Source organism: Oenanthe melanoleuca, chromosome 6 (genome assembly GCF_029582105.1).
Source record: "Oenanthe melanoleuca isolate GR-GAL-2019-014 chromosome 6, OMel1.0, whole genome shotgun sequence".
NCBI classification, from domain to species: domain Eukaryota; kingdom Metazoa; phylum Chordata; class Aves; order Passeriformes; family Muscicapidae; genus Oenanthe; species Oenanthe melanoleuca.
In genome coordinates, this window is record NC_079340.1 from 20,725,324 (window position 1) to 20,738,329 (window position 13,006).

The 13,006-nt window shown below is 39.3% G+C and overlaps 1 protein-coding gene across 1 annotated transcript in view; it reads right to left on the reverse strand.

Moving 5' to 3' along the window:
• Positions 1-782: 782 nt before the first annotated feature.
• The window catches only part of LOC130254936 (adhesion G protein-coupled receptor A3-like), a 256,225-nt gene continuing 244,001 nt past the window's right edge, over positions 783-13,006 (reverse strand). The window contains exons 18-19 of the mRNA XM_056495074.1: positions 8,421-8,516; positions 783-5,328 (exon numbers count right to left, since the gene is read on the reverse strand). Of these exons, the coding sequence (XP_056351049.1) occupies positions 4,113-5,328; positions 8,421-8,516 (1,312 nt within the window). The 3' untranslated portion in view covers positions 783-4,112. The remainder of the gene's footprint in view (positions 5,329-8,420; positions 8,517-13,006) is intronic.

Below are 13,006 nucleotides of genomic sequence, written 5' to 3' on the forward strand. Positions count from 1 at the left end.
GAAGATCCTATGATAAAAAGGTTACTAGCCTGATTGTGATGACAACTTTCTTTTTCCCAAATAGTGAAATGTCAGATAATCTCTTCATTGTAAAAAGGCATATAATTTACAGTGGAAGCTACTTCTGAATTTGTGGAGTTGAAATCAGCTTTGTAAGCCTTAACAGTGTCTGCACAAGAGCAGTTTAAGATCTTCAAGCACCCAGAACACTTAGTTCCATGTCTCCACACACAACCAACCTGAAGCATCTTTGTGACAGAGCATCCAAAGAGGTTTTCTCCAGCTTGGGCTTCTCTGATTGTTAACTAGGCTGTGCTGTTTCACTCATTTCAGCTAACCAGGAACTTTAGGTCTAATTTTGCCTGGGTTTGTTTGGACTTGGTAGTATCTGTAGGCAGCAGACTTACTAGGCAGGTGCTTTAGAGAGATGGAGGGAGGAGGACTTAAATCTGCTTAAATCCACTTTCATTCCATTTTTCTGCCTTCAATGCTTAGTGTTCAAGTGGGGGTCCCCAATTGCCTGTGTTGTCCATCAAGGGTGGCCTTGACTTTGCTTTAAGCACAGACTGTGCTGTGGTTCAGACAGGATGAATGCTTCATAGCCCCCGTGGAGCTCCCGTGGTGGGCCAACATCTGGATTTGGAGCTCACAGGGTAGCTGGCAGCAGCTGGGTGCTGAAGGAGAACAGCTGCTCGTGGCCACTGGCAGTGACTGCTCACTCACATCAGTGCAGACACGGCCAACAGACTTCTTGGGAACAACACAGAGCACCAGACACAATGTGCAAAAACGTTTGCTTTATTCTTACACCTGAATTCATTGTACGAGGCTGGGTAGGAATTCTTCTCACAAACAGCCTATGTGACTTCAAATTTGGCCATGGAAACTGGAATTTCTATATGCAGAGAACAACACTACAGCAACAGCATATTTTTGATCCTGGTAGCAGCTATTCAGACTTCTGTAGATTGCATCATTCTCTGAGAATTACCTTTTTTTGGATGAAATTCCTCTTGCTTAATCTTGGACAGAAAGTGAACAGTAAAATCTGCTCAACCATTTTTTAATCATTAATGAATCACCAAAACTATAACTGATTTTAAAATACTTTATGTGTGTCCATGAGGAATTTACTAGGAGTATACATCTCTTACACTCTGGTTATTTCATCGACTTAATTTTTATAGGGAATAAAATCAGGTAAAGTAGTAATGGTTCACTGACTATAATTGACCAAAACCCCACAATAAATCAAAACCAGACTTCCAAAGCATTGAAATTATCTCATTTATCTTAAGGAAAAAAACTCAAAACCATAAAAAGCATTTTGGTCAAATTTGATGTTACAAAACATTTTTATATTTATTTAATATCATGTCTCCTACTCTGTAGATATACTGTATATTTTCTGAAAAAATAATATGCAAACAGATTATTGCATAACACATCTCTTCCAAATTAGCCCAGAAATATTCACTAAGTTAATTTTTAACACAATAAGAAAAGTGTTTTAATATTTTATGTTTGAATTCCAGAGAGTTTCATCACATAAGATATTCTGTGGAAAGCAGCACCTATTTACTTTTTTGTAAGCCATTATGAAGATGGAATTGGCCTCTCAGACAAAATAACAGAGGTGATTAAAACACAAGCTGAATAAAGGAGCTTACTGAGTGGATTCTTGCAGAGTGAGTATTTCATCTTGGCTCTGTGTGTGTGTGTGTGTGTGATATTTTGCATAATGGTCTTCAGACTTCCTACAATTTTACTGTTACAGAATATACATATACATAGTGCTGAGACACAGAGAAGTGGATTTCACATTATGTCTATGCTTATTTAGGGTCACTGTCTATGTGGAATGAGTAAAAGTAATATTAAAAGAAAACAATTATGAAACAGAAAATATTTCAGTATGCAAACAAAGAAAAATACTGTATTTTAGTTTAGAGACAGTTCAAGCATATACAGCATATACACAATAAAGCTCAGTGTTTTGTCTTTTTTTTTTTTTGTATTAGCTAAAGAAGCAGTCATGAAACTGTTGAATATTGGCTTAAAACTCAACAACCACCTAGTGCATTCTTCTTGCTCACCTTTTAAAAATACACAATCTGAGATGGATACATTGCACTGCTGGAGTTTACAATATATATTTCAAATTTACAAAAATACAGAAAAACAAGATTTCTTGCACTCAGATACTGAGCATTAACCCTTTGAGTACTAATTCCCACCTGCAACACTGCAGAACACATTCATCTCACTTACATGTTTTTATAACATTCTAACAATTATAATTGTCATCTTTATGTACACTATTAGGAAATTTATTCCTACATATTAAAAAAAAAAAGAAGGTAGAGTCTAATAAACTGCTAATAACAGAAAAATATGGGGCTGAATTATGGTGAAGATTTCTGCCACATATACACAGAGAACTGCAGACTGATGGTCTCTCAATGGAATTTTCTATTTCCTCTCTGCAGCAATTACATAAGTCTGTGTGAAGACATCACAGCAAACTTTCTAGTGTGGCCATACAGAATTGTGCTTTTTCTCTCATTTCTGGACGCACTGTTCACTTTCCACTGTAGACATTTTTCTCAAAGCTCTATGCCCCCATTCACTTTCTGAAATCTATTATTATTCTGCACCCTTCCTATTTGTAAAAAGCAGTTTTATTTAATATAGGGATCGTTCTGATGCAGTTCTGTGAGTTGATTCTTTGTGTCCAGATGTTCATGGAAACATGAAAAAAATCTTGCCAAGAGCCTTGTTAATAGAGAATGCTACTGACCCTGGAATGCCCTAAAATTCAGCAGAAATCATGAACATAAAGAACCTTTCTGAAGGTCAAATTTGCATTAAAGGATTAAGACAATCTGAAATTTGCTAGGGGGCGAAATGGGTTTTCAGAAAGCAAGTGGTGAATTAATAGATGGATTCTAAGAAGGTGGGTTTTTAGAAAATTACTGAACTTCCTCTTTCTTCACAACTCTGGACTACATTGATCATGTAACTAAATAGACAATATCATATATACAGTATCTCTGAACTAGAATAAGCTACTTTAAGAAAATAACTGTAGTCCTCAAAGAGTTAATGATAAAACTGCTCTACCTTAACAGATGTGGAAAGGTTACTGTGGAACAGCTTACAGATTTGTTTAAAAGGCATACTTTACAAAGAAGTGTAAAACTTGTTGAGACAATTGCTATTACACCACACAGTGCCACATACAATGAGTAGTGCATGCTCTGTAAAGACATTAGAGTGGACCCTTACCAAAGCTATCATATAACCTTATACAAAGGATTGTGCCACTTAAACTAGTGCAGAGTGATTTTTTCCTGTAGATTTATAATGCTCTAGATTAATATCAATAGGGTTTTTCACAGCCTTGTACCACACTTTTTTTTGTTCTTTTTTAAAACACATGTAACACTAGAAAACAGCAAATGGTATATCCTGACATATGTCATGCAAAATACAACCAATACAGCACCAAAGATGTAACAGAGACATTACCTAGCACTTCTCTCCAACAAGAAAAAGGACAGAACAGAGACTGTACATTACATGACTCTACAGGCCATATGCTACAGAAAGTTTTTAGAGGCAGTATCACTTTTGTATATCTAAAAAGCTGCAATTTTATAAAATCCTGTTTATCATTTCTATCATAGCCACTTCTGATTAAAATCCATGGCACAGTAATATTTTTCTACAAAAATAAATAAGTAGAAGTTTAAGATGCTGATATGTTTATAAAAAGTGTCTGAAGTTACTACAGAAAAAAAGTGAAAACAATGAATGAAAACGATGTTTCTAAAGAAATGTCCTTCAGTATAACAAAAGGATATTGCCTCTCTTATTCAATTGTCTAGACTTCATTTTCTCATTATCTTTCAGAATAATTTCATAACTTCCTTTTAAAAATAATTTCACTTTAAAACCGTCACTATCCCTCTTTTTTTTTTGACATTTACAAAGAAAAGGAAAAGCTGTACAATTTACAGATGAGCTGAACACATCACCATATTGATTTTGGAATAAAACCAAAGATAACGATGGTTTCGGGCACAAACCGCGTGACGACGGCCCACGAACTACACAGTAGTTTCATTTTTCCAGGGGCCAGTTTTGATATTTCCTGTACTATCCGAGCTGTAGATGATGGCTTCGTGCACGTTTCCCTTGGGAATGCCGTTGTGGCTGGCTGTGTTGAAGGGCAGGGACTGTGTCCGTGGGTGCATCTCGAAGTGGTGCGCAGCGTCGCTGTCGGGCTGTGCCGTGCCACAGCTGTAGAGCACAGTACTGGCGTCGCTGCTCTCGGGCTGGCTCACCGTGGGGTAGGGGTCACTCTGCGAGCAGCAGGCGCGCCGGTGGCCCGCCTGGCCCTCGTGGGTGCTGTGGGGACTGTCTGTGTGGGAGCTGTGCATGCTGCCGTCGATGCTGGACGGGATGTGGTAGGCGTACTCTCTTTCCCCCGCAGACCTGTGCCGGCTGAAGTAGCGTGGCTTAGTTCTGCTTTTCAGACACCTGTGGATGTGCATGTTGGGTCTGAAGGCTCCCTCGCCGTGCAGGTGGATGTGAGCGTCGTCGTCGAGCAGCTGGTCGCAGTGCATCTTGGCGCAGCACGGCGTGACGGGCGACAGGCAGTTGACGTGGTTCTGGACCGCCTGCAGGTTGGTGAGCTTGCAGTGGCTGGCTGCTGGGTGGCTGAACACAGCTGCCTTGCTGGGGCAGGGCGACTCCTGCAGGCACGGCGCGTGGACCTGAGCGTCGCCGTTGACGTTGACCTTTGGGCGCACGTTAACTTGCACAGAGTAGGTGTTCCTTTTGGACGGGCAGCAGGACCACCAGCAGTGCCACACGTCATCTCGCTTCGCACAGTGGTGGATCAGGATGAAGAGCCCCAAGGTCACACAGAAGGCTCCATAGAGACAGCTAAATATCATATCCAAGAAATGACCTTGAGACACTGCAAGCGCTCCAAAGGTCCACGTGGCAGTAAACAGGAACAAAGTGAACGCTGCGGCTCGAAGCTGAGCCTTAAATGAATGCTCATTTTCCAATAAGGAAGAAGAAATCATGGGGCAGGTTGCCTGGGGGACGGACACAGAGTCTGTAACGTGGCCGTGGCCCACGTCAGTACTTGGCATTCTCTGTGGATCTTCCGTCTTTTCCCTCAGCTCGTACTTGCGCTCGGGATGGCGCTTCAGCTGCACGTACGTGCACAGAAAGTAAACACAGGTCACCAGCACAATGAATGCCACTGGCCCGTAAAAAGCACCCAGGCTGGGCTCCCAGGCCATCCAGCAACTGAAAACAACAAGGAGAGAGAGTCAAGAACATTTCAGAGCCCACGTTAGATGGGATGGACGACTGACTGCTGTCTGACTTGTACGACACAACGGTATCTCAGAAGTTCAACTTGTGGAGAGAGAGGGCCTGTACTTAATATTAATTAAGCTGAAGCATCACTTTCTAATTTTTTAATAGAATAGAATATATAGTATAATTTACAGATTATTAAAGCTGAAAATTTCCAAGAAATGTAGGTCAGTTTAGACTCCAGAATTGCAGTGAAGTACAAGACCATTTATGTCAACCCTTTTTTCTACTGTTAAAAATGTCAGCACTAATACTTTGATTAAAAAGCAAATGAGGCATAGTTTATACACTCTATGTGAGCAATAGAAATGCACAGATTTCAATGGTTTGTATCAATGAACACTGCTACAAATTCTTAAGCCTGAAGATTGTTATTATGGAATTTTCTTCTTGCCAAAGAACAGCCTGAGTACCAAGAGAGGCTGAAAAAAGACTTCCAGTTGAACTGCCACCACTTTCTGCAGTGACCTCAAAGATACGTACCATTTCTGAATTCTGCACTATTTCTAGAATTCCTGGGAGTTCATCCGTGTCAATTTGAATGTCCTCAGAAAAATTAGAGAAACTGATGGTCTCTTTGTGATATGTAGTAGCATGATATCATTGAATCATGGTTTGCTAGGCTTTAAATAATACAAACATAACTGTTTTAGAGCAGCTTAAAGTAGCTCACAGGCCAGTATGAGTCTGAAAGGACTGTCTTAAGGACAAATGATCTGATCAAACAAGAAAACACTAATGAAATCCTGGATGGAAACTGGCAGAACATGGGTTAGAGGGAGAAGGAATATTTGCCTCGTTTTGACTCTATGATCTGTTTTTAGCCATAGTTACAGACAGAGAACTGAGCTGTAGCCTAGTACAGCTGCTACTAAGTTCTTATATCCTAAATATTGCATGGATAAATATTTCTGGAAAGAGGAATAAGTTATTTTATCTCTTGGACTTGGACAAGAAGTAATGGGCTTAAACTGCAGCAAGAAAGATCTAAATTAGACTTTCAAAAAAAGTTTCTTAGCTGTTAGGACAATTAGGATAATAAGCTGCTGGAATGAAATGTGGTCTTTCCATTACAGGAGCATTTAAAGTGCCTCAGATAAATAACTGTCAGGAATGGTTTGGATGTAGCTAATTTCCCACTGGGTCAGAAAGACAGACCAGGTGATCTGTCATGATGATTCCAGCTCTGAAAGTGACACTGTGTGACACTTCATATTCATTTAGGCGTGTGTGATTAGTTGCAGTCCCGCCAGTTCCAGTGAAGAAACTTCTGATATCAGATTCTTGTCGAGCCAGGAATTATCTACGTTACTATAAAAAGGGCAGAATGACTTTTTCTCCCAGGCTGAGAGCCTCTCAGCTAAATAGAGACAGTCCCACTGGGCTTTACAGCAAGAAACTGCAGAATAATGACTTTGAATTTTTGAGATCTCTACCTTAAACAGAAACACACTCACATATATTAATGAACTTAGAAACACTCCAAACAGTATATAATTTACTGTTAGACAGGCACAAGAAAAGATTCCCTGAAAGACATTTGTGAAAACAAATAGGTGGTAAATTACCACCTATATTTAATTGGATAAGCAGAGAACACAAAGCTCTGTGAATACTTGAAATACATTTGAATGGTGCATATTTGATGCAAAGTGGAGTGGAATGTTCCCAAGTGGAACAGTCTCATGGGATGCTGTTATTTCAACTAGAATCTCATTGTGGAAAAAAAAATCTGTAAAAAAGTTCAAGTTTGTACATCTACATTTAATTTACTAATACCATAAAAAATGAATAAGGCACATAACTCACTATGCTGCCATTGAGTTAGAAGATTTTTACTCAATCTCATAACCATTCCTCATCTGTCCCTTGTTTTCTGTGCACACTGTGGCACCAGGTATTGATTTGCTACATTAACATGATTAAAGAAGTACAGCCCCAGTAACTGCACCAAAATGAAAAATGTCTCATATTTAGGAACATAAATAATAGAGCTTTATAATACACTGTTGATCATGAACTGGGTGTTTAATTGGAAAAAATTTGAATAATTATATAAATATGACTTGGATCCTAGGCAGAGCATACAGTTAGCCATGGATTGCACCGATTTCTTATTGGAATTAAAATTTCAATTAACTATGAAAATGTCTTTAAGGAGCCAGACACTCACTTATGAACCACTCTTCTTGGTTGCCACTTTTCATGCCCAGAACATAACCAGTTTCAAATGTGTTACAATAGATGCCCAGAGCATCTAAGAGTGATGTCCTCTGGAGTATTAGTGCTGCCAGAGTACTAAAATAGCCATTGGTGTGGCAGTCACTGCCATGCTGGTCTGTTCCACACACTGTGTTTAACTTTGCAGTCTAACTCACCTTCTGCTAATGCTTTTAGGGAAAGACTGAATGTACTTATGGATACCTCATGCTTCATGCCAAGAATTGGGAATTAATAACAATGTGATGCCTGATGAGCTTGTGGAGGTCTGCTGAACACCTCCCTACACACAAGGACACGAAAGGATTATGACTGGAACATTTCCAGCTGGTGAAATTCCAAAATATTTGGGTTTTAATGGAGGGATAGGAGTGGAGGAAGTGGGGAAGGGATTTTTACTTGCTCTTTTCTTACATCATTATTTTTAAATTGCTCTAAGTTGCCAGAAGGATTTCAAATCAAGGTAGATAATGAAATGAAAATATTTAAATAATTAATAGCTGCATTAGATATGATATTCATTAGGTATTTTTAATATCTTTCACTTATTCAGATGTAAATGAAGAGTGATTCTGTAAACAAAAGGTGATTGTATTGCCAGGAATGGAGTCAAATTGGTGGAGGTGAAGCAGCAAGCTCCAGACTAAGACATTGCTCTTTCACAGGTAATTAATAAAATTTTGTAACAGATATCATCCCAAATTGCATGCCTGTACGCTTTATGAAGTCAGCTACATTTATTTGGATAAGAAACACAATCTGTTTTGCTTAAAAGTTTTATGATAGTAATTTATACTTACTATGGTGCATTGCCTTCAATCCCATAATTATTGATATTGGTTGCTGCTGTAATCCCACATATAATGAATGGAACTCCACCACTAATCAGGTAAAATCTGTTGAGAGATAATAACTGATTTTTTAATTTGCCTGACTTGTAGTCAAAAATACTTTTAAAATAATTGTACCTTCTTGAAGTATTTTGGGAATAAAATATTGCTGAAATATTAAACAAGTCCCTAAACCAGGAAAGGAAAGAATAAAGTATTGTCACAATAAGAACTGTTCTCTATGAAGCAAAGAGCACAAAGCTTAATATTTATTATTTATATGGACCCACTTCTAACAAACACTTGATTTATGATTTCAGTAAATGTAGCTACTATTGAAGTAATAGGAAAAAACAAAACATTGTCTAAATCCTAAATAAAGTTGTTCCCTTCACTTAGATATTTATTAGTTATTAAATATGCAAGCATTATAAATTAAAAATATTCAGGCAAAGCACCTTTATTCACTTTAACACACAAATGCTACCAGGCAAATTCAGTGAAATCACAGAAACTTTTTCATATCTCCCACATGACAAAAGAAAGGAAGCTCAGTCAGCCAATGAGAAAAGGGACAGGGCTCTTGGTAAAATGTTTTGGTTTATTTCTTCACAGGGAAAAATCTGAAGAAACTGGAAGGATTTTGCATATCCCTCACTTCTCTTCAGTCTTTCTGCACCCAGCCTTGCAAATGCATTAAAATACAAGTGCTTCCAAGGCTTCAGCAAGATCTGAAAAGTGTTAGTCTTTCTGTAAAGACAGAAAGCAGAGAGTTTCACACCCCCCTGACTGGTTGAATGCCATTGCACTGCTTGGATGCAGCACTCAGCACAATGTAGGATCATTCAGGCCACCTTGAAGTCCCAGGGCATCTCACAGAACTTGGCATCCTTCATGCCTGTGTCCAAATTCAGCAAAATGAACCATCACCACATTTTCCATTTATATCAGCAAAAGACAGAATGATGCCTGGAGCACAGCACTTCCACCACTGTGGTCTCTGAGGTGGAGAGCACCAGCCCCATCCTGCAGCTGGAAGTGATGATGCTCAGTGGCAAAAGAAAATGTTCCACTGCACCCAGGAGCTCAGCTGGCTCTCTGAAATTCTGACTCATTCCCTGGTTTAACCAATACTCCTCTGTCAGCAGACAAAATTAGTTTCTTTTCAAGCCACTTCTTTGGTGTGGAAACAGTGTGCAGGGATACAGACACTTTCCAGCCTCTGCTGCTATGTCCCTCAGGTCCAAGAGGGACCTGGTAACGTGTGGGACACACCTGATCACAATCTAACCACTAGTTTTCTATAAGGTATTATAAATACTAGGAAATTGCACAGTCATTGCAAGGTAGGATTTTTACACAAACAGAGTAATAGTAAGATTAAATAAATCAGCATGTAATTCCAGCCCAGAATTAGTGTCAGAATTTCTTAACCTCTTTTCCCACCTCCTTCCAAAGCAGAATTATGGGTCAGGCCTCAGAAAATGTTAGCATTTACAGTCAATCTTTGTCCTAACAGTGTAAACTGTAAACAGACCACAGAAAACCATATTTGCACTCATCAGGAAGCCCTTCAGATTTTATAAAATCAAAGTCACTGAGTATATATTTTTTCTTCAACTTGGCTTATTCTGAAGAGCTCAACAAATTCCAATGAACAAGCTGTCTTCCTACAAAATCCATTCATTCACTGCAGTTTAATGATTGTAAATAACTTTTGACTTGAGCACGTTGAATAAGCTAGCTTAATAGCTTTTTATTATTTTTAACAAAGACATTTTCAATGGCATTTTTGGAATTCAGGAAATTACTAGGGTAAAGCAATGAGGCATATAAAAGTTAATCCCAATTTATCTAAGAAACAGTAAAGAGCAGAAAGAATAGGAATACAGAAGCAAGTACAGGAAACTGCACTTTGAACTCATCTGAAGTGATTACACCATAGAATTTACCTAAAATACAACCTATAATTTAATTTTTTGCAGTGCCACCACTTTTTACAGATTGGATACATACATCTAAATCAATTCTTATCTAAAGTTTCAGCCTAGCCAGTATTTGGGTGTTAGATAATCTACTTCACAGCTCACACTTCCAGCAGGCTGCTGAACACAGGAGTAGCAACAGATGTTCTGGAAGCACTTTAGCTACACAGTGCTGCAGAAATGTGGCAAAATCCAGCCAAATTCCTGGTGTGGCTCAGGGCTAAGGGCAAGAAAATACATTCTAGAAACGACATAAGGTGAAGTCAATGTTTCAGTGTACCTGAGGTGCACTGTTCTGACACCCAGCACCTCACACTGCTTGCCCTGTCTCACTGGGAGGGGGAAGGAAAATAACAAATAGAAATGACAGTGTACACAAGTGATTTTTCATTGGTAGGTTCAGGATTCATGAAGGGTGAAGAGAAATAAAAGCTGTCAAATAGAAGAAAAGTCCGCAACAGAGGAATAGAATTAAAATAGACTGAATAAAAAATACAGTCAAAGATACAGAAGTTAATTGTAAGAGCAAAAGTGCATACTCTCGTCCATTTGTGTGAGCTCATGGATACCTTAAACAGTATTTAAAGAAGAAAAGGCCATATTGCAAAGTCACCAAAAAGACATCAATCAAGAAGTTTCACATACATGTTAGTTGTACACTTGAAGTACACATGAAATGAATTAATTTAGACCAGACTTTTCAAACATTGCTTTTTATGCAATCATTAGTTGTTATCAATTTCTTCTTCATGCAGATGAGATAAGGCAAATAATTCTGAAGAAAAAGCTGCAGTAGAATTGATAGGGTGCAATTTTTCATATTTCTAGAAAACCTTTTATCTAAGAGAACCTAAGGGATTTTAACATTAATAAATTCAGCCTTACATCCCCCTGTGTGGTCAATAAACAATATTGTTCCTGTTGTACAGATGAGAAGACAAGGAGAGATTAGGTGTTCAAGGCTATGCAGGAAATGAGACTCCTTAACTCCCATCCTGTGCTTACACCTCTCTGGGACTGGGCAAACCACATCTGGGATTTTGTCTCCAAGCCCAAGAAACCCACCTGCCCCTCTCTCAGCTCAGGCAGGAGCAGGATGAATATACAATATACTGATATGAGAATGGTGCCCTGGTCAGGGTGGTGCCCTCCCAGTGCTCACTAAGCCTTGCCAATGCCTGACTTGTGGTAAGTAAGGGGCAGTGCTCCTGACCTGTAATGCTTGTTCACAGAATAAAGGAATAATAAAGCTGTACCAGAAGTGTGAACCTTGCAGACTGAGCAAAACATGCTTTTAAACCATCCTTGCCTCCACCCCGAGGATGTTTTATCATTAAAAAAAAAAAAAAAAATCCATCTTTTTCCTATACTGTTTGCCTACCTTTCATTTACTATTTCCTCTTGACTATCTTAGAATTTTAAAGCTTTAAAGGTCCACATCCTTTGGTTCAGTAACCAGCTTTTGTCTTCCAATTACCTTTTCTACGTCTGAGTTAATTTCTAATTTTTCCCATTACACCAGTGGGCTGTCTCCTCTTCAAAACAGAACATGCAGTAACCCAGAGCCAATTTCATCTACTTGTGTTACCCTTCTACCATTCAAGAACACAAGCAAGTGATACTCAGGCTGCCAGAACTGGAACCAGCAGTAAGAAGAGCAATGTGACTTGTGATGAAGGCAGGCAGCACAGAGAGATTGGCTCTGCTAGTCATGATGGCCATGCATGCAAATCTTTAAAGACTAGGAAACCCCAGGGAGAAAACTAATTTTTTTTTTTCCAGCTAAAATTTTATCTTGACAAGCAGTTAACTTATATAATATTTTCAAATTGTTTTACAGGGAAAACTATAAAGTATCAGTGGAATGATTTGGGGCTTTGAAGCAACTGCCAAGCCATTGCTTCAACAGCCCTTGGGAAGAGGTTTTCAAATTTGAACACTGCTGTTGCTGGCCACCCAGGGATGTCCTGATGACTCCTAGCAGGCTTTTACATCAGCACACATTTATTTACTGAAGCTCATTCCATCACTAACATTGTTATCCCAGCTAATTAGATTAAAACTAGCCTGGCAGCCTCAGCAGGATGCACTCACACCTCTGAGCTGCAGTGCAGCACCTGCAGCCCCAAACTGGGCTGTGCTGACGGTGGGCACAATCTGAGGGGCAGGAATCGCTTTCCTTCCACACCACAGGGAACCCCGAAGTTCCTGCTGCAGAGACTGCCTGAGAGCAGCAAGCACAACATTTTTATTACATGCACAGACACATAGAGAACCCCCAGGAGAGCAGCAGACAGTGCTGGAGGTGATGCCCCTCTGTTGACATCCTGCCTTGCTGTTCTCCAGCTTCCTTCTGGCAAGAACTCCTCTTGTAAGGCAAACTCTGCCACAAAATACTGGGAGCTACACAGCCAGTCTGATAGGAACAGGGTAATGTCAGCAAGAATGACTGCAACAGCCTGCAGGCAGCATCCATTCTGATAACTTAGCACACAGTACATTCTGCTAAGTTTATTTTCATAAATGTTACTCAGTAAGTCAGCAAGCAAAAGGAGAGTTCTACCCAGTTAT